Source organism: Xiphias gladius, chromosome 11 (assembly GCF_016859285.1).
Source record: "Xiphias gladius isolate SHS-SW01 ecotype Sanya breed wild chromosome 11, ASM1685928v1, whole genome shotgun sequence".
In the NCBI taxonomy this organism is placed as follows: Eukaryota; Metazoa; Chordata; class Actinopteri; order Istiophoriformes; family Xiphiidae; genus Xiphias; species Xiphias gladius.
The window spans coordinates 849,481-872,192 of record NC_053410.1 but is presented as its reverse complement, the minus strand read 5'-3'; the positions used below and the strand labels follow the sequence as shown (position 1 = coordinate 872,192).

At 44.7% G+C, this 22,712-nt stretch overlaps 2 protein-coding genes across 2 annotated transcripts in view; both read right to left on the bottom strand.

Annotated features, from left to right (window-relative positions):
- LOC120796654 (PH and SEC7 domain-containing protein 1-like) overlaps positions 1 to 22,516 on the bottom strand; it is a 71,261-nt gene extending 48,745 nt beyond the window's left edge. The window contains exons 1-4 of the mRNA XM_040139690.1: positions 22,424 to 22,516; positions 19,099 to 19,224; positions 18,217 to 18,420; positions 14,293 to 14,340 (exon numbers count right to left, since the gene is read on the bottom strand). Coding sequence (XP_039995624.1) covers positions 14,293 to 14,340; positions 18,217 to 18,420; positions 19,099 to 19,224; positions 22,424 to 22,516 — 471 coding nt within the window. The remainder of the gene's footprint in view (positions 1 to 14,292; positions 14,341 to 18,216; positions 18,421 to 19,098; positions 19,225 to 22,423) is intronic.
- On the bottom strand, positions 680 to 12,948 carry LOC120796560. The gene is made up of 4 exons (XM_040139544.1): positions 12,495 to 12,948; positions 12,297 to 12,377; positions 10,751 to 11,235; positions 680 to 3,507 (listed from the first exon to the last, which is right to left on the bottom strand). Exon 4 carries the CDS (start codon positions 3,325 to 3,327, stop codon positions 850 to 852), a length of 2,478 nt encoding a protein of 825 aa, XP_039995478.1. The 5' UTR covers positions 3,328 to 3,507; positions 10,751 to 11,235; positions 12,297 to 12,377; positions 12,495 to 12,948; the 3' UTR covers positions 680 to 849.
- Positions 22,517 to 22,712: the final 196 nt, after the last annotated feature.

Below are 22,712 nucleotides of genomic sequence, written 5' to 3'. Positions count from 1 at the left end.
AAAAATAATCATTAGTTGCAGCCCTAGATTAAAGCAAATGTTAATCAGTAAGAGTTTTTTTACAGTCAGATTTTACTGCGGAATAAACAAACGTTTAAATTAAACGATTTAAATTTTAAAGACTCCCAACTCCAAAAGACAATAGGACTGTACACCAGTGCCTTAACAGCACTTGAATACTCCAGAAGACACCAAAAACAGAATCATACCACAGACAAAACTAAATTAAGGTATGTCAAGATGAAATATCAGTTATGTTGTTAGTTAGTTATAGTTTTAAATATTAATTTGGCAGAAAAAACAGGGATCCAAGCACCTGGAACTTAAAGAAATTGTATGCACATATGCTTTATATTGATGCCATTTTTCTAGTTTTCAAGTTTTTATTGTTCTGATATACTAATGAAAACAGTTGTTAGAGCTCAACAACACATCCCATAAGTCTTAGCCACAGAGTTGCTATCAAAGCCCTATGGGACTGTAGTTGTTAAAGGCTAACAAAATATTCTGTGTATTATCTTTGCTAAAATGACGAGGGTTCATATTTTACTGACCAGTAGAGCAGTAGATTCTCATTTATCTTAGAATATGGACGGAAAGATGAACAGAGACTGGTGAAACAGAAACTAACTGAATGGTGAGGAGGGACTTTGGCTTTCTGTTTATGTATTTATTGTTATCAGGGTAAATTTGACATTATGTTGTGACATGATGGGAAGACTTATTGTCAACCTCACCCCACTCACACATGAACACAGATGAAAACTGAGAACACAATCATACATAATCTACATAATCACACCCTCAAATACACACAAGGTCTGGTTGTATTTACATACAACCAAACCATCATCCTCCTCCCGTCCAGCCAACCTGTATCCCAGAGCCGGTGTCTGCCGTATCGTGGCTGGACAGGCTTGAAGTTTCAGGGAACAGACTGTCGTTTCTGTCCAGCTGGGAACTGTCTCCCATGCTGCCTGTCACCCCACTGGAGCTCTGAGAGGACATCCCAGTAGCCCCGCTGTGATCATGAACGTCCTCTCTGTGATCCTTGAGAACACCTACGACCAATCTCTGGTTCCCCTGCACTGACGTCCTTACTGCTTTGTCTTCTCCGTCCTTCCTATGATTCTCCTCTTTTCCTGGAGTGTAAACTCTAGAGGTTGACTGTCTGTAGTCTTCTTCAGAGAGTTTGTCCCTGTCCTGGATCGGTCCAGTCTCCCTCCACTCCTGACATCTGGAGTTCCAGATCACGGGCAAAGCTTCTGTGTTTTGGCTGGAGAGAAGACTCCTGGAGAGTTCAGGGCTGTCCCTAGGTGATCTATCAAAGAGGTGATCATACTGCCTATGCTCCATGCCAGGTGATTTGCGGTCTCCAGTGTACTGTGGTGGCTGGTAGCGGTGCAGGTTGGACATGTCTTTACTGGGTGATGAACTCCGTTGCTGACGTGGATCTAAAACTGGCGACTGAGAAGCGGCAGATCGGTGCAACCTAGCCGGTAAAGCTGGAGATGCTGGTGGAAAGAGGCCTGTATGGGACAAGAGAGGCGAGACACGTCCTGGTCTGGTTTGGGTTGTTGGTCTGCCTGTTTCCCATCTGTGGTTCTGGTAGTCCGCCTGCAGAGGTTCAGGTGAGTTTTGCCTTTGAAGATTGGGGTATGGTTGAGATTCTCTTAGGGATGACCCTTCGATCTTGGGGCTCTCTGACCTCAGTAACTCAGCTTGAGAAGATATTGGAGAGGGAGTCCGTCTGCCTGCAAAAACAGTGGACAGTTTGGTAGCCTCCAGAGCTAATTTACAAGCCACTTCAGCATTGGAGGAAGGGGAGACACTTCTCCTGCCATTGGTCGGGCTGACTGCATCACTGGTTCTGCTACTGCAGTGTGACGGTTTGTAATGACTCTTGCTGGATAAGTTTAAGTTATCGTTAGCACTGTGCTGCATACTGTCTGTAGTATTATGACTGGTGTTGGTCATGTTAGCATTATAGCTACTATTTACACTGTGCTGGGAGTTCCCACAAGTTTGGTAGCCAGTCCTGAGCGGGTTGCTGGTGGGGAATATGCTAGCTGGGATCTCATGCTGGATGTCTGTAGGTTTCCCCGCTGGTAAAGGTGGATGAAATTTGCTAGACAACCTGGGGCTCTCGTCCCCCACCCATGGCCTCTGCTGGCTCTGGGGAAGGCCATGTGAGCGAAGTGTTGAGGTTGGAGCCACTGAGTGGGAGGAGTATCCAGTGTGGGCACACAGGTGGTCCGAGGCAGGACTTCTGGGTAGCCCATTCAATGAATAACGGCAAAGTCCCCTGTCCAGCTCTAAGAGCTGGGCCTTGGATGGCAGGGTGTGGGTGCTGCGGGGCAGGACAGGTGACCCCCCCAAGGACCGACAGCGAGGGGACTGGTAGTGCCGTGGCAGGGTAGGGCTACAATTCTCTGGGCCATGACCATCAAATCGTCGCCTGATTTCTGGGGATCCAAACGCCTCCAAGGCCCTGTAGGAGGCATCTGTGGGTACTGCATCCAGGGTAGCCTTCTGCAGGTAAGGTGAGCCCCGTGGGGACTGTTTACGAGACGCGTAGGGGTGATTAGGGTAAAGGTCGTCTTGTACTGGCTGACCGTTGTACCACACTGGGTCACTCAGCCTTTTCCGGAGGTGGGCAGGCAGCAGCTGCCCATCCTTTCTCTTAAGAGGATTGTCCAAGTCACTTTGGCACACAGAAGTACGCCCGCTAACCATGCTGTGAACGTTAGCTTTCTCTATGTAGCCAAAGGTCACCACAGATGTCTTCCCCTCTTCACCCTCCACCCCTGGGACCTCATAAGACCTTCGGTTGCTGCTGGGTGTGGAGGGTACAGTCAGCCTCCCCGAGGATGTAGAAGATGGGGAGATAAGCACCCTTCCCTGGTAGGGGAATGGCTCACTGCGCCCCAGTGAGCCATGCTGGCCTGGACTTGTCGTTCCAGGTGCAAGGACCTGGAGTAACTGATCAAAACTGTCATATAACACATCCTGCCGATGGAACTGGGTGGGAGATCCTGTTGCATCTGGGTTTTGGAGTTGGAAGCTGACTGAGTGCCTGGAGGAGGACTTTGAAGGGGGTAAGCTGGGTTTCCCACCCCCCGTGTGATGCTGAGTGACTGGGGAAAGATCCGGACTGCGGTTGGGACTAGAGTGGGTGGAGCTCTTCTGGGAGTGAGGGAGGACATCTGGGCACTGAAGCATCAGGTGTCCAGTCCCATCATCTCCTCTTCCCAGCCCCTTCCCTTCTTCCTCGGCAACAGACCTCACCTCAACGTACAGGTGGAGGACTTTACCTGCTTGAGACATGGTGGCAACTTAGTCACCTAAAAGTCCTGATATTCCTTTTCTGTGGCCCTTCACTATTTACGCAAAGGGTCCCTCGACCTCCTGGTACCCAGCAAACCGCTCATCAAAAGTCTTTGATGAGGGTCAGAAGCAGGACTACAGTATCAGGTCTATCCTCCATCTGCTCATCATCTCTTCAACCTACAGCAGGAAAAAGAGACAGAAAGTTAATATTATGTAGTTTAAGACACTTCCCACTGCAATCAGGACAGCAGAGTCAATCTAAGTTTTTTTTGTTTAACGCTTAAATGTCTTCACTGACAAGATGCTTTTCATGACAAAGAGCCATCCTGTATTAACAAAAATAGGAGAAAAGGAAACAAAAGGCAGATGGCAATAGATGCAAAGAAAGTATCGTGGATTTACAGAGGGAAGTGTGCCAAAATGTACATCTTCAACTTCCTTCTACCCAAGTCCAGAAACTCTGAATTCCTAAATTCCCTCAGAAAGGTGTTTCTTTCTCAGACATACACACTTTCAAACATACATCCAAACTCATAACCGTTCATGTTGTGTGCTTTGAAGCAGTGCAATGCACGTAAAATAAACAAACCGCTGTGGCTGTGGTTCTATTAACATGGTTCCAAATATCATCAAAAAAAATTGATGATAAGACTTGTTTCTTAAGCACTGGCAACCTGACAACAACAATCGTCATTCGAATTCATTCAAACAAATTGCACGTCATTCAAACTTCCTTCCAACCTGATTTTTGGAAAAAGTGACAGCTCAGAGCAAACACTAACAAGCATTCACAGTATTACCCATCCAATCTAAAGTAATGCTAACCAATACAGCAGATCTGGTCATGATCATTCCATTATTATGTTTATTTTGATGCAAAAATGTTCTGTTGTTACAAACAACATACTGGTGATAAAGCCTATACGCCACATCAGCGTCTACATAATTTAGAAAATCTAAAAGAAGTTCTACGGGTCCATTAAAATGTTCTAGTGGTCATAAGGGAACACCACTGGGTTAATTTAGAAGGTTCTTGTGGTCCTTAAGAATGTTTTAGGAGACCTTAAGGTTAATCTAGGGGTCTTTTAAAGAAGTTTTAGTGGTCACTGAGGTTCTATGTTACTTTTAGAAGGGAATTGAGGAGGTTCTAACAGTCCTTAAAAGGGTTCTAGTGGTCTTTTAGGAGATTTCGGAGTCGTTTAAGATGTTCTAGTGCTCACTGAAGAGGTTGTAGGAATCCATTAGGAAGTTCAAGTTAGGATGTTGTTAGGGTCCTTTAAGAGGTTCTAGGGGTCACTAATGAAGTTCTGGGTTACTTAAAGTCCTTCAGATGGCCACCGAGGAGGTGTAGCTGTCCTTGAAGAGGTTCCACTGTTTCTTTTATGGGGCATTTAAGCGGCTGAACGACTACGAGAGCGTTTGGACCATCCTCCAACATGGCGGCAGGAACATGTGGGCCAGCAGTTGCCAAGTGATACATGTGAGTTTGATTCGACTATTAATAGATGAGGAAAAGCAGCTTGGAGGGCGCTCAGATGAGAAAACTGTCTGATCTGCAGTTTATACCAACAATGAGATCTTTCCTTACAGTCAAACTCTTTGTCTCGATTTAATATCTTTTAAATTTAATTTAATGTTTTGATCTAATGTTTTCCTTTTTGGCAAGGAAGTACAGTGATGTCTGATTTGGAAATAGTATACTCTCTATATCAAGTTCCATTTACTGTGTTATACCCGATACTGGTTGGTTGTGGTTCAGTTTTCCACTTTCTGAATGCCGTCTGCCTGCAGGTTCCCATCTGTGTCTTTTTTTCTATTCCAGATTTTAGAGTAAAATCTGCAGCCGTCCCCCTCAGTGTGAATCGTGAAGCGAAATTCATTTCTATGCTTTTAGCTGGAATGGAGGTCAGCGGTTTAGATCATGACGATGATCTGAATTCACATGACAATACAGGAGGCTGCAGGAAACATAACCAAACACAGTCAAGAGTGTGGACAATAAGAATGATAGTTCTGATCTTTTACAGCTCAGGGCAGTAGGTAGCCAGGATCTTAGAAATACTGGAGCACGTGGTTCGAAGTTAACCCCCCAACATTCAAAAAATTAGATAAGGTTTCGACATCAAAATAGAGTATCCACAGGAAACGGTACATTGCGAGCCAGTTCATACCACATGAAGTTCGGGTGTTGGTGTAAGAGGTGAGGAGGACATATCAGACCTGGCAGCTCACATTGTCAAACTTGGAGGCAATTACTTTCATCACAGAATTTTATTTGACAATTTTAACTGCTGTCAGCGCTTAAATATGTCAGGACACGTAAACTACTTACAGCGTGCACAATTTGACTATCTCCACCTTCAACTGCTTTCATACAGGGCCCCAACTAACGATTATTTTCACTTTAGATTAATCTGCTGAGTATTTTCTAATTTGGTCTATAAAATGTCAAAAAATCTATTAAACTCAAACAGCCATGACCACCCCCCAGAGCCCAAAGTGACATTGTTGAATTGCTTGTTTTGTCCGACCAAATGTCCAAAACCAAAAGAGATTTCATTTATTGTCATATATGACAAAGAAAAACATCAAACCTTCACATTTAAACGGCAGCAACATGCAAATGTTCTTTTTTTTTCCTTGAAAAATGAGTGAAATGATTAATCCATTTTTGTTTTTTGAGTGATTTTTTTCTTTTGACTGACTAATCATTGAAGCTCTGCTTTCGTCTCTAACTCTGCAGCTGACGGTTCAACTGCTTTCAGCGCTTACACTTCAGCTGTGAGTTCAATTTTTTATTCTTCGGCTTACAAGTAAACAACTCAACTGCCTACAGGGCTTCAAATTGACACTGACATTTCACACACTTCATCTCTTACACTTCAACTGACATTTTAACTGCTGAAAGTGGTGTGTTTATCAGTCCAGTTATTAAATTGCATGTGATGTGATATTAATCAATATTTTCCCTTTAAATACTGTACATAAGTGTATGATATTATAAGGTTTAGTTGCATTTTGGTCCATGTATAGACATTTTTTACATTTTAGAAAGCTGAAGTACAAACTTCTACATATCTATTGAACTTCACTCATTCAATTGATTCACATTCACATAAAGTAATCTATTACACTATTCCTGCGATATTTATTCCAGCCCTCGCTGCACCCTCAGTGTTGTACTTTTTTTTTTTTTTATATAAATATATAAAAATATATTAATATATATTAATTTAGGCATTGACTTTTTTTAGCTACTTGTATATACATAGTAGTTTTATGTCTAATTTTACCTCTCTTTGCTCAGCTTTGTTGTCCTTGTTTTTAACTCTACGTCTATTTCTTTTACTCTGTTTTCTATTCTCTCTATTCTCTACATCTATTTTCTATTTTTACAAGTGTTCAAAAAAAAAAAAAAATCTGATTCTGTTCCTACTTGCTCTATACAACTGTGTTGTAATTATACCAGTTTTCATCTATTGCTAATCAAACTGTGTTGTTTGGCTGCTGCTCCTTAGATACTTTATTAGACAGAACAACAACAACTTTAACTATCATACTTAATATGATTAAAGTTTTCATCCGTGAAACACCTTTTATCTGATTATCTGCGTTCCGTGTTTATTGCACGTGTCTGATAATTGCTCCTAAATGGTGGTAAACTGCATGCTAGCATGGCTCAGTGCTGCAGCACTCTGGATGTTAAACACTGAAGAGATGAGAGCTGCTCAAATCTGAAGCAAACACAGAAACAAGAGGTACAAGGATGCGTCCCAAAGATGGCTGCGCCCTGTCAAAGCATGGATTCCCCAGAAAACAAGCGGCAGCTACGAAGCCTCGCACAGGAGCATCCAGAGTGTGGGACTGTTTTAGACAGAAGCTCCGTGGACTGGAGATGGCTCATCACAGCAGAACTACTGCTACGCACGGTCACTTGAAGCGAAAGCATCCCAGAGCGCTTTGTTTAAGACGCAGCGACAGCAAGACAGCACCGTTGTGTTTGCTTTTGATCCCCCCGCACAAGCATGATAGATCAGGATTATTAACAGGTGGAACAGGCCGCTCATGCACCGCTGCTGATATGGTAACATTAACGTTACACCGTGCACCATACCGTAACGTTGTTAGTCGGGCCGTTGCATATTTTCTGTTTCCGAACGCCCACGTATGAGTGAGAAAACGGCCTCAACTAACGTTAAATCGTTTCAGATATTATCCTTACTGATGCAAAAATGCATTTGCCAGTGATTTTCTTAACTGCATTTACTCCAGTGATGAAATAAATCCATGTCAGACCCATTTTAAGTTTTAAGTCGGGGAAAGTGTAACTATGACGCACAGTGATTCAGTTAATCTACACTCACTCACCAGTTTATTGGGTACTCCTAGATAAAACTGTTACTAATACTTTGTCAACCTTGATTCATACAAAAGATTAGGAACCCCTCTCAGTATAAACCAGTACCGTTCAACAGCCCCAAAAATTAACGCCTCAAAAATTAAAATAAATCAACACCTCTTTCAAACAGATTCAATTAAAAACTAACATCCTCACGAAGGAGGATTTATCACAGGACTGTTGTATTACACTGCATCAGTTTTATCCAGGTGTACCTAATAAAGTGGTGAGTGAGTGTATGTGTCACAGCGGTCCTTTTGAATATGTGGTCCAGTATTTTCTGATCATGTATCTGACAAATTGGGTCTATTATCATCATCATCATCATCATCGCACAGCAGTGATGTGGAAACTATCTGATGATGATTAGATGATTGAACTTTTTGAAGTCCACTTTCATCTGATGACCTTTGAAACCGAGCAGGACAAGATCTTGTGAGTGTAGATGGGGTGTGACTCTAAAACTAATGTAGTTTAGCTGAAATATACCTGATGAAGTCTCCATGAAAGGGTGGATGTTTTGTTGCTTGTGGAACTGAACCCTCAACCCTGGAGTCCTGGAAGCCAGAACGAGTAATTCTGTGTGTAACGTTTTGTCTCCTTCAAGGGCTCAGAGACGATGACAGGCACCGAAACAGATTAAAGCAGACCTGGAGCCCACACAGCAGGTTTCAGTTCACTGGGAGGTTAGAATTTACTGGCTTGACTCGCTGACAGCAGACACGTCAGCTCTCACCGTCTTTGGTCCAGAGTCACTGGTCAGATAATGATGGAAAACTGACGTTTTTGCTCAAATGAACACAGGCCCAAGTTGCTGAGCTCCCAAGCCTGCAGGCACAAAGACGGTCACCCCTGAGGTGAGGAACTAAAGCTACCGTCTACCTCAGGCTAGAAAAATAGTCAAGACCTCTGTGATGAAGTTTAGTTCCTGGTTTTGAGGGACCTGAGTTCAGTGCTGTTTAAGGCTTTTCAAGACCTGCAGACGTCCTGTATTTTGAGCAGCATTGCAACCTCAAAAGGACACGAGCGGCACTTTGGGGGATATTTACCAAGCCTGTCGCAAATTACTGTCAGAGCTACAAAATTTGGAATCACTACTAATATTTAATTCATCAACATAATGACTAAGGCTAAAGATATATGAGCCCAGCCAGACCTGATGCCAGGCTGCACATTTCTGGAAAGTACTGGAAAGTAAAGTGTTGTTTTCTCTATGAAGTCATTTGTTCTCAGTCTGGGACAGAGGGACCGGAGACAGAAATCTGGACTGTACTTAGAGGCTGGAAAACATCAGTTTTCATCTGTAATAAATTTGACCCAACAAGCAACTTGCTGACTGATCAGTGAGCAAAAAACTACTGACTACAGTTTAGAGATCTAATGCTGCACTTTGTGGCTTTAAATGACAACAAGACAAATTCTAACTGGAAATATCCGAACTTAACTGCCCAGTGCGGTGAGGTGGGTAAACCCATAGAGACCAAGTGGGAGCAGGTCAGAAGTTTAAGATCTGATCCTTCTGACGGCAGGGTTTCATTTGGACAACGACACAAAGTCTACAACACACACACTTCCTGTTTACACCGAAGACACCACTGAAGGTTTACAGGGAACTTAACTGACTTAAAGTGAGCTCAACGCTTTGCTCAACGGCGCTTGGTGACCTAGACATTTCCGAGAGGGAACGGTCGCACGAGGCAGCGGCTCCGAGTCACATGTCACCTGTAGTTTCCGGTTCCCTGACCTGCTTTTAAAAATATCTGGGGTAAAAAAACCAAAACAAACGATGATCCTTAACGCGAGACGCCGAAAAGACAGATCGCTCATTCAGTGGTCAGGGGACACACACACCTAGTAGTGAGCAGTAGATTGAGATTTTAGACAGAGTCACTGTCACTGTATCATCCCCGACAGGTGTAAAGAAGGCTGCGACAAACGACTATTTCCGAGGGGGTTATGTGACAGATGTAGTGTATGAGATGCCCTGTTTTGTAAATTAGTCAGATTTCAGACTTAGCTGAGAACGGTCCAGGTCCCAGTTCGGTTCTGGGCTGGGACCTCGCCTGCTTGTAGCGCCGCAACACATAATCTATATCAGAAAATAGTGAAAAATACCTGTTGAAATTTCACCGCCCGAGACGACATATTGAAATGACTTGTTTCATTCGCCCAAAAGACCAAAACCCAGCGTCAGATCCTCACAGTTGAGAAGCTGGAACCAGGGGAACAATTATTTGCTTATCAAAAGAGTTGCAGGTTAATTTTTCTGACGATCAGCTACTTGATTGATCAACATATTGTTGCAGCTTTACATACGAGCACATGTAAAATCATCATCATCGCACCTCCTCTGGAGAAATAAATCCTGTCCAAATGGGGTGTCCAGTGCGTGCAGACGTTAGTTCTGCTCTTAGACACAAACCCCGTCTTCGTTCACTCTCTTCCGGTTGTGACTTTAATCTGCATCCTGGTGTTTCTGACGGTCGTCGTCTGGTTAAACAGAGTTAGAAGCAGCTCGTGACGACCGACTTTTATCAGACGTTGAACTCTGCACCCGGTTTACAGTTCGCAGCGCTGCAGCTGAACGACACCAACCCGAAGACACACGAGCGGAGTGAGTCTTCACACCGACTCCGTCCGGCCCGTTCACCTGAGAGGTGAACTGCAGCAGGAGGAAACCTTTACTTAGACCCTGAGATGTGACGATGTGAAAACGAAAGCTGAAAGCTGAGCAGCTTGACAAACATTCCTCACACACTGTCGCTCTGCAGGTAGTGTGTGTACATGCACACACACTCAGACTGATGAACACACAGTTAGCCCTACTTTTCCTGGACTGCTAATAGGATTCCCTCAACACTCCTCCTCCCACCCCCCCCACCCCTCCCAGCATGCACTGCTCAATCCACCACACACACACACACACACACACACTTATAAAAACTGCACGTATGCAGACACGTGCTGACACGTTTACACACACACACACACACACACACACACACACAGCTGTAACCTTACCTGTGTGTCCTAGTGTCCTCGCCGCTGCAGCGACGTCCCCTGAGTTGCCTTGGTAACGTCCTTTTCCTCTCTCTCTTACGTCCCGTTACTCTCTCTCTCTCTCTCTCTGTCATGAGAGTAACCTCGTTTTACCCTCCCTCGCCCTCCTCTCTCTCTCTCTAATGAACACTTGTTGTCTGCAGCAGAGCCGGCTCATCACGGATTTACCGACTCGACTCAGCTTCTTCTGCTCCAGCTCCTCCTCTTCCTCCTTCTCACCCCTCCTCCTCCTCTTCCCATCTCTATCAATCAGCTGATGCCCACGCCCCCTTCTTCCAGGCACACTGCCAGCCAATCCCTTCCTCTGCTGGCTGCAGACCCGAGCTCCTTCAGCCAATGACGAGCAGCTCTGACAGATGGCAGGGCAGGACGCAGCTTAGAAAAAGGTGGGGGGGTGAGGTGCTGTGGTAGTAGTGGGGGGGTCGGGGGTCAGAGGGTCAGCTGACCTGGTCGGACATACGCAGTATTACAGCAGAGATAAATGGCTGATCAAACAATAAATCACACACTGAAACCTGCGGGTTGGAAATTTGAACTCTGTCGCTCCTTTGACCACACCCCCCGGCAGTGATGTCACAGTGCACTACGGTGGGGTTGGGCGACACGTCGTGACCTCACCACTCCCTGTGTTATAGCACGGTTCAGTCAAAAACCAGAACTTTACCTTTCTTTGGCCTGTTATCCAGCCACAGGTTTTATCTTAAAAAAAAAGGTATTTTAGTGAACTACACATGAACTTAACACATGTTCAGACTTTACATACAATTAAGTTACGCACTCAATGTACAGACTGAAGCTAAGAAAGACCTAATTTGCTGGATAACAGGTTAAAAAACACTAACGTTTTGACTGAGCCGAATGATTTTTAATTTAACCACGTATCCCCTGGAGTTACGTTCATATTGGAAAAATCTCTAACTCGTGATTTATGATCAGCAGCATTTATATACATGGATAAATCACTGAAGAAATAAGTCTGATATCCCGGTGTAACGGCAAACGAATGAGACCATGTTAATGGTGCTAAGAGGACACACTCAAAGGACCATAAAAAGATAGTGTGACATTACGGGGAAAATGCTTACGTACAGTGATAACATCCAGCGCCAACGGAGCTTGCAGGCCTAAGGGATCGGAGGAGTGTCCTGTGACAGTCCTGCCACTGAAGCTCACTTTTGTTTAACGGTAACCACGATCCTTCTCTAGCTTTAACCAAACTCTAGCCGCCACCTGCAGGTACCGTAGAACTGCGTCATTTTAAAAATGTAGGAAGTGAATCCAAAAAAACCAAAACCAAAACCAAAAACCCTTGGAACTAAACAGAAGCTGGACTTGTACTGAATCATCCATTATCAACACTCTGAGGTGACTGGTTGTTCAAATCAAATCTCATTCTCATTAACCGTGTTTGGTGAGTCCTCTGTATCCTATTACTGAGGAACGTTGAGTCGCATCTGTTCTCGTTAACGGGACAATTAATCAACATAATAAAGTGATGTCACGTTACCTGGTGGGTCGACGACTTTCCGCCCTGCTGGATACCAACAAGGTGAGACGACCAAAACACCCTCCTCCGTCTTTACTGTAACTTCAAGGAAACAACATGTGGAAAGTTACACATTCCAGCTTTCAAGCAGACACACAATTATATTCTGAAAACTTCCTTCTAATAATCACCATAATCAAACAAAGTGTGTCATCTCACCAGTTTGGGAGCAGCTTCTTCGACTTGTGCTTTTTGTTGGATAAAGCAGGACGTTCCCTCTTAGAAAACGGCTGTAGAACACCTGCCGGATGCTGAAGGTGCGTTTCTTGATGACTAGCGTTGCATCACCGTCCATGGCTGAAGACAGTGTTCCCACAAGTATGCCGGTGACCAGCACGATGCGCGTCTTTCCAATGTGGCGACGGTTGCGTTTTGAAAGCAGGTTCCGGTTCTGATCCAGTTCCACGTTGATTAAATGATTTTTTTCTCTCCTCACTCTTTTCTTAGCGGTAAAGAGCAACGTATAAAACATTCAGGTGGCAGCTACTCTTCTTTAGCCGGCGCTGACCGTCACTTTTGCAGATTAAAATTACAAACTCGAAACCGCGGTGTCCTCAGTCTGCTTCAGACGAAGCTCGTGTTGGACCATCTAACAGCATCTGAAACCTCCTTTCCGACGTCGGTCAGACGAGCACCGTTAAACACATTTGGACGTTTAATGATATCCAGCGAACCTCCAGTCCCCACCCCAGGCCCCCCCCCGGCTCAGCCACCGTCCATTGAGTCAGTGAGCTCCTTAGTTACTGTGGCCAGCACTAATAACAATGACAATAATATCATTATCTTTTCTTTGTATTATTATTATTAATAATATTATTATTATTATTATTAGTATTATTATTATGATTAATATTTATGAATATTATTATTATTATTAGTATTATTATTAATATTATTAGTAGTAGTAGTACTAGTTTATAGATGAGTCTTCCAACTGCCCAAAACCACATAGAAAACAAATGATAATTTATGTTACTGTCTTTGGCAGACAAGAAAAACATTCAACAGCTTTGTAAACGAAATTTAAGACTTGTTAATACCTTCCAAGGCCTTTTTTTTTTTGAGGGAACTGAATTGGATGTTTTAAGACTATTAAAGACCCGCAGACCCCCCGTATCTATGGGTCTGAAGGTTTATGAAGTTATCACAGACGCGACAATTTCCTCCTCCGTCTCCACAGTCACAAGCTCGCATTCCCGGTGGTTGACTTTGTAATAGGACTGGCATATTTCTACCGTTTGCCACGCGATCGTCACGATGGAGCATAAAATAATCAGCACTGTGTTATCCAAGAGGAGTTGAACCGAGGGCAGCTGGACCCGGGTGACCTGGATGAGTTGTAAACTCCCGTCTGAGAGCATTATAAACCTCTGTGCAGTGTATCGGTGTCTGATAAACTTTTAAACGCAGCAGCCTGTTAGTCAAACTGCAGCGCACCCCCAGCAGCACAGGCCCGTGGCCTGTTGTGACGCAGGGCTGGTTTCAGTTTAAACACCTGCTCACTAGCCTGGGTCTGTTGCCAGAGTCTCTGCATCGGGAGACCTGCTGTGCCGGCACAGGGGCCTGAATGAAATGAATGAGGAGCCTGCGTTTTCGAATCCAGCGCCGACGACGGTCCGAACGCGGTCTTGGCATCGCTGCCCGGTACCGACCGGAAAACACATGATTTCTGCCAAAATCCTCTTGTTTTGTGATGGATAAAATAACCGGCACGAAAAACTGCAAAAGCGTCTGTGTAGCTCCCACCAGGCCCCCAGCTCCCACTCCCCAAGACTAAATCCGCTCTTCAGTCCAGGACCGTGCAGGAATATTTACAGCTGACCTCTGTACCACAAACATCAATCATTCTGCAGCTGAACCAAGCTCCTCCCACATCCATGTGGACTGTGTGTGTGTGTGTGTGTGTGTGTGTGTGTGTGTGTGTGTGTGTGTGTGTGTGTGGACAGTGATGTGGTACCTCAGACACTGGAGCCAGACTCAGACAGGACTGCTGATGACAGGAAGTCTGAAAGGAGAGAGGATCAGATCAACTTAAAGAAACACAAACTGTATCTCTGTCTCCGATTTCAGAAAAGCTCATTGTTCTTCTTCTTCTTCTCTTAATGTGGACAAATCCCATTTTCAGACTCAAACCAAGGCTGAACGTCTCCTACTAACAAGAACTGTGTGTGTATCGGAGCCTGACGTATCCGATTCCTCCACTGTTTCCAGAGACTATTGAAACACATCAGGGATCCACACTGTTGCTCCGGGCGACACGTTCCTTCATCACCATCAACACACACACTGTGGTTTATTTCGACTCAGTCCCACACACACACACACACCGTCCCGCTGCCACAAATACTCCCTACAGCACCAGATGTGGATTAATCCGCTGCTGAAAATAGTCCCCAACAAATACTTTATATGTCTCCTCCTGTTTGTTTGTTAAAAACGACAGTGAGCAGCTGTTTTAGGAGATTAATGACTTTTTGCAAAATGAAACCATATATTTGTGAGTCTTTAAAGATTTACGTCGTCAGTAAGAAGATTAACACACTGTTGTTTTGAGTCTGCACATGAGATTTGTTGAGGAGAAGAAAGATACAGACCAACACTAGACAGATGCTTTAACAATTCTGTTTTCCTCTTTTTCAATTTTACCCGTTTTTAATGCAACAACCGTCACTAGTGAACCATAAAACCCTGCGTAACTATTAGGGAAAAGTATACGAAGTCAACATCTGTCATTGGGAATATTCACTCAGTACCCAGAAAGTATAAGCACTGTACAATTTGATATCATCAAATAGAGCAGCAGTGCAGTAAACACCACCTCCATCAAGGTCGTAATGTTTAGTTTCTGGTGAACACATGTTTATCAAGGCTGCAGCTGACGATTACAGTTCCGGTCAAAAGTTTTAGGACACCTCCGTTTACTCATCTGTTCTGTTTTTCTTCACTGTCTCGATGTTTCTGACACTAAAGCACAGGACAAATAAACAGCTGGAGATTTTATCCAATCTTCTTGTTGAACTAAATTTAATCTAAACTTCTGACTCATCCAGCAGCTGAACTCACTCCTGACGTTTCTATCTACAGTGGAAATTATATATTGTTCAGCAAGTTGGTCCCAAACCAGCTCCACGGGGTTCAGGTCTGGAGACTGTGCTGGTCTTCCATCATGTGAAGCCACTGTCTGGTTCTGTTCTTCTAACGTTCTGGGTCATCGTCTTTCTGTAGGACGAAGCCCCGACCAACCGGTCTGTCTTCCTCTGGTACTTGTCTCTCTCTCCCCAGTCTGACACCAGTTTACCAGTAACTACGTCCTGCAGCACAGTGTTGACCTGATGGTGAATCAGAGGGTGTAGAAACACACTTTGCTCCAACTCTGCCTTTGTACAGACAGAATTGTTTGCATCAACGTTCAAGGCTTCACTTCCTTCCATTGCTGCAGGAAAAAACTGGAAGTGAACCAGTTTCTTCATCCCTGAAAAAAAACCTGTTGTCTATTAAATTTACAGGATTTCTCAGGGTTTGGTGACGTGAATGGTTTTATTTTTACACTTTGGGGAGTCACCAATGACCTTTGTACTAGTTAAAGTTTTTTCACTGGGCTTGAGCTGAAATTTCAATGAAAACTGGAAAAATGGAGGCGTCCTAAAACTTTTGACCGGTAGTGTATTTTCATTATCAATTAATCTGCCGCTTATTTTCTAAATAAATCGATTCACTGAACGTCAGAAAATAGTGAAAAATGCCCCGTTGTAATTTCCCAAGGCTCCGACCAACAGTCCGGAACCCGAAAGTATCTAGTTATGTATCATGTGCAACGCAGAAATGCATCTTTAGGTTTAAAAAGTTGCCGATTCATTTTCTGTCCATCGTTGCAGCTCTAACTGAAACTACACAGACCAGCTGATTTAGCTGATTTTAAAAGAACAGACTGACACATTGCTGGTTTGGGTCTCCACACTGGATTTGTTGGAAAAATTGCATAAAATGCCAAACATTTGCTGGTTCCAGCCTCAGACGTGAGGATCTGAGGCATCTTTTCGTCGTACATGATACTAAAGTGAATATATTGTGACTGCTGGTCGAACAACACGAGACGTTTCACGTCGTCATCTTATTTTCTGACATTTTATCAACCAATTGATTCACTGAGAGAATAATCGGCAGATTCATCAATAAAGAAAATAATTCTTAGAGGCAGACCTAGTTCACCTCACGGTACGGTAGTTAATCAGAGCAGGACGTCTCAATGTTGGGAAAAAGAAGTAATCAATTCCCTCTGTAGCCTTCAACGATCCGGTTTTCCTCGTTTCAACGACATATTATTCCTTTTTACACCACGTTCGTGACGTTGATTATTTTGTCCCAACTCTGTCTTCGAACAGAAGTGGATCATTCATTTGAATCATTTATCCAACTTTCCTGGTCACGATTTCTCCAGTGTGCAAACAACATCCTTTGCGTCTTTATATTGTGTTACAATTGGGTCTCAGCTGACAGTTACTTTGATTTTCTTACTTATTTACATTCTCATCATTTTCTTGATTAATCAGGTCAGTCGTTCTTTTGTCCATTAAATGTCAGACAACAGCAGGAAAGGTCCAACGCAGGTCCTCTGAGACCAGCGCGACGTGTTCAGGTGTTTTGTTTTGTCTGAACCCCGAAGATGTTCAGTTTAAGACGAACAACAGAAAACCTTAAACCCTGAAGAAGAAGCCGGAGCCAGAGAAAGAAATGGCTGGTAAATGACTTAAATGTATAAACCATCATCAAAATTGTTGGACCAGTTCATTTTCTGTCAATCAACTAATCAATATAATAAAGTAAAAATGTAAAACTTTTGGCTCAGACAACACTGGGATTTTGAGGGCATGACTCTGGCCCCTGCTGATCTACCGCGGGCCTTGGTCTTTATTTGTGAAAGTTTAAAGACCAAGTGATAAAATGTGGAGGTGAAAAACTTTGTCACCAGACTGATCAGCACCGACAATAAACAGCCCCACCATCTTCTGACACAACTGGCTGTAAACATGACCCGTTATCACACAACAAAAGACACCAAGACCTGCGATATTTTCCAAAGTGCATTCATCTGTGGTTTTTTCCAAGCGCTTATTTCCAATCGGCTGCAGCGGTTTGACTCTTCTTGCTCTCAGGTATCGAGCAGTGTCGATTTAAAGGTTGCTCGACCTTCCACATCCCTGATCCTGATCCTGATCCTGATCCTGATCTGACTGATGAGCACAGAGCACTCGGTTCAGTTCAGACAATTTGTTAGATTATGTCTGCATTTTAATCCACGAGACAAACATTCAAACATAAAACATGGTCACAGGCACGTTAATCAACACTTGGCGGGTGTGTTTGACAAAAAAAGACCCGTTTCTGCTGCTTCTTAAGCTCCCATAGCCGCTGTTCTCGCCGACAGCCACAACGCATGAACTCCTTTCAAAAATGTGTCGGTTTAACGCTCAACCGTTGTTATTGTCCACAGAAAACATCGCGCCATATGTATTTCGAGCCTTTCACATACCACAAGGAGACACTGCACAGTTCGGCGTGTGTGGGATCGACCGAGCAGCACCGCCTTGGCTGAAATGTCGACTTTCGCAAGGGACTCGCGTCGCTGTTGGCCACCGCTCTGCAGGGTGGACCATCATTTTGAAAAGACAACCGTTGGCGGACGAAGGGTCGTAAAAGCAGAAATTTTATTAAAAGAAACTGCTGTTTGCTGGACTGCTGTCTACGCCGAGTTCACCAGGAGACGGTACTAAATCGGGAAAGACCTTCACTTATATTCGAGCGTTTGTGGAATTGAGCTCATATCAAAAGAAATCTTAAAATGAGTGGTTTTTCATTGGAGTTTCGCGGATGGGTCACTTACCTTCCAGAGAGAATGGGACGCAGAGGGGTCTGCAGCTTTTAGCGACCCGTGCAACCCCACAGCAGCACCGACGTGGACTCTGAGTCGCCCGGTCGGTCCATTCAACGGTAACGGTCCCGGTAAGCAGCGAACCGACGGTCGCAGAGCGGGCAGATGTAACGGGGAACCAAAGGAGTAGTACCAGTAACGGCTAGCTAAGTTACGTTACATGCCGGCAGCGGTGGGAGAGCGGCCGGAGATGAAGAGTCCGCCGGGTTGAGAGTTCAGTCCGGCTCCTTCCTCTCTCTCTTTCCCTTCTGCTGCGCTTTTCTTTATATTTGAGGCGACTGCTTGACATTAGTTTACGTTCTCCACGGTGACTTCGACTTCCGCATCGTTCGGGTGACGTAACGGCCACGTAAGGAAACGTCAGACCGGGCCGACCAGAAAACGAACACACACACACACACACACACACACACACACACACAAATCAGATAAACACACACACAAAACACACCCACAAATCACATAAACACACAAATCACATAAAAAAAAAAAAACACACATCAGATAAAGAAAACACACACACACACAAATCAGATAAACACACACACACACACACACACACACACACACAAAACACACCCACAAATCACAAAAACACACAAATCACATTTGAAAATAAACACACATCAGATAAAAAAAACACACACATCAGATAAACACACACACACACACAGAATTAAATCGCGCCGACGCGAGATTTCAATGACGAAGGAAAAGTAAAGCGGTGAAATGAAAACTTCAGAGTCAGAATCTGAGCAGTTTTTCTCCCGACGTGGGTTTGAGGAGAGTTTCCTCTCCGGGGCGCCGGTAACCAATCACAGCCGCCGTTCTTGCCTCGTTACCGACCGGTGAAACGTCTCGACCGTGGTTCCACTCCCGGTCACGACCGGAATGCTGCGTGGGGCTCGCAACGCGACCGTTAAACACCGATCCAGGTTCCGCGTTTAATCGCGCCTCACACTGTTGAGGGCAGAGACACAACGAAGCAAAACATCATTTCCAGGGAAACTGGATGGAAACAGCGTCGCATCCGGTCTGCCAGTGTCAGGCAACGTGGGACTGGGGGCTTCAGGGTTCAGGGTTCAACAGTAGGTCGTGTAGGGACTGGTTGGGACCGGGACTGGTTGTCGAGGCTCAGGTCTGACTCCAGATTCACTGTTTCCAGCAGGAGTGAACCGGACCCTCCGGACGCTGTGACTCAGCTGAGTGAGCGCGTGGCCGTGACCTGGATTCAGCAGGTGCGCCGCGCACGCGCACCCGCCGAAGTGGACGTCACCTGAGCAGGAAGAGGTGTCCCACTCGACCGGGAAACCGCAGACGAGGCTCACGTGGATGAAACTCACCTTTAAATCACTTCTACGAGTTGATGTGGATCAGGGCAGAACAAGGGCCTCAAGGGCCTCAAGGGCCTCTTACTAGCATTTGTGTGGTTGAAAGCTACGAGCTGAGGTTATCTTGTCATAAAATCACGACTTCACTCTTGAAAATTATGATTAAAAAAATGGTGTCATTGTCTTCTCACAACATTACAACATTTTCTCTGGTGGAAAGCTCCAGCAAAAAGTAGTAAGTCACCCTTTAGTTATAACTGTCCTGTCAAATGTCTCAGCTTGTTCGTGAGCTGTGACATGAACCAGCAGGTGTCTCCAGCAGGTGGCGGCTTCCATCCCCTCTGACGTCACCTGTCACCTGTGAGGTCGTCTCGAGGTCGCCGAGCGTCCGAGTTTCAGTTTGACAGGATGCTTTAGACAAGATTTTTATAGCGTTTATCTGTAAATGTGCAGCGGTTAAAATGAAAAGATTCGTCACGTATGACTGAAAACTCACGTTTTCTTTAACGTGTGGGATGCCACCTCGAAACACGCTTCAATGAACATAAAATCCGTCTTGGTACGGCTGCTGTAAAAAACACCCCGGTCTCAGGGGACTGACCGCAAGAGATCGAACTAGCACCAGGATCTGCCCGGACTTTCTGACAAGGCGATCTACGTGGGGCAAAATGCAGGATCCTCAGTAAAAACAGTGATGGTTTCAGAGTGATCCCCTTGAATCCCAATGTGCTTGAGTTTGTCTATTTGCGCAGCTTAAATCGGACAAGTGCAGCGATCAGCCAAAGAAGACAAAAATGAATGTGCAGGCAGAGGGAAAAAGAAGCCCCCATAGGCTTATTGATCACCTCTACCTACATATCGATGCATAAATATAAAAGAAATACAGAACCAGAATCAAAGCCCTTTTAAAATTTGCGCTGAGAGTTTGGACGGCTGCCTCTGATGATCTGGTCGTCAGATGTGTGGGAAGATAAAGTTTAGTGGACTGGAATCTTTCCATCCTCGAATCGGGGCTGTTTGTTGTACGTTTAATCATAAGCCGTAAGAGGCTGAGTTTCTTGAAGTAGAGGAAGCGTTTTTGTGGCTGAAAGATTTCGTGGTAAAATGTGCGGATTATATTTCAATATGAAAAGTAGATTAACGAATAGTAGAGGGCATGAAGACAATGTTTGTCTACAACAAAGCTTAATTTCCTAATTATACCAATATATTTGGTCCCTTCTTTACTGACGTAATCAACACGTTCTCTCCAGCTCGAGTTTTGTTTTCTTGCACCGAAACCTTAGTATTCTCAAGTGACATCTTTCACTAATTTTTGACTATTTGTTTTCTGCCGCTGAAAATTACGACATTTGATTTTGTCATATTTAGGGACAGTTAGTTTGCTTTAAGCCATTCTGCACGAGCAAGTAATCCAGAGTTTGCTTCTTAAGCAGTGACTGAAAGCGAGAGTGTGGCAGAGCCGAGCTGGTGCCGCCTGCAAACACTGTAGCAGAGGCGATGTTGGACGCATTTGGTAAAGCTTTTGTATAAATGAGGAATAATAAGGGGCCGAGATCGGACCCCTGTGGCACACCGTGGAAAAAAGGGGAAATCCGTGTAGTTCCTTCCTAAATGTAGTTCCATTATCACAGTAAAAGAACTTCAGGTAGTTAAAGTATCACAGTAAAAGTACTTCATGTAGTTCCAGTATCACAGTAAAAGTACTTCATGTAGTTCCAGGGTCACAGTAAAAGTAATTCATCTAGCTCCACTATCACAGTAAAAGTACTTCATCTAGTTCCACTATCACAGTAAAAGTACTTCATGTAGGTAAAGTATCACAGTAAAAGTACTTCATCTAGTTCCAGTATCACAGTAAAAGTACCTCATGTAGTTCCAGTATCACAGTAAAAGTACTTCATTGTGCAGGGACCTGTCTCCTGTGACTGGTCTCATTGATCCTGAGTCACGGAGGCTTCGGCAGCGTTTTACTGTTGGAGCTGCTCCGGGTGAAGCTGCTTTTAGCTACGTCAAGGACAGGGAGAGAGTTCAGTCCACTGGTTCCCAACCCGGGGGTCGGACCCCTCCAGAGGGTCACCAGGTGAACCTGGGGTGTCGTCAGATGATTCATGGGAAAGAAGAAGAAAAAACCAAGTGATCCATCCGATCTGGATTCAGTTTGGGGACTTATCTGATCTTTGAGTTTTAGTGAAATCATTTCATCTCTTTGGGCCCGAAACCATGTGAGAAGAGAAGCGTCTCGTTGAAGACACTTCACTGACATCGGAGACATGACGAGACGACGCCGTGTCCTAGAAACGACGCTTCTGTACAACTAAACTGTAGGAACCTAATCTGGTCACAGTTACGTGTCCTGTTGCTGTTTGGTTGGATGGACAAGGAGACGCAACTAAACCGCTTCTTTATTCTAGTAGTGAGCCGGGTTTTTATAAACTTAACGTGTGATTTTGAACATGTAAAATCTTAATTCGAAAAGTCAAGCAGCAACTGCAGCTGTCAGATGAATGTAGTGCAGTAAAAAAAAGTAAAAGTACTCAGTTACTTTCCACCAGCGACAGGGTGTCAGACCGAGCTGAATCGGACTCCGTGATAATCTTCTCTGCTCTGGGATAAACTGCGGATGTGGAGCTTCAGATTGAGCAGAATCTGTCAGGCGGACTCAGACTCTCTTCATCGGCCCGTCCTGGACCCGCATGATGCGAACCTCAGCGGTGGAAGAGGTCAGAGTTCAGGTGTTTTACTGAAGTAAAACGGGCAACAGGATGCGACGGGTCAAACTCCTGTGAAAGTCCTGCGTTCAGCAACGTTTGCTGTCCACGTCAAACAGAAACGGGGGACGGATTCAGGCCTGGAGGGGTCTGAGGGTGGCCGGACTGGTAATGGCCTGCCAAGTCCAGGTCCCGGACAGAGACGAACATCGTGACTCAGGCTGCACCTTTCACCGAGAAGCTGAGCTTCACCTTGAGACTGTGATGACGATCGATGTGTTAAACCCTGGAAGAACAGACCAGGGATCAGCTTGGCCCCCCGGAGGTTTTTACATGGACTCAGTTGTCTCCTACTCTGTACAACTGACGGACAGAAGCACGGAGGTTCTTTTTTATGTGTTTGTGT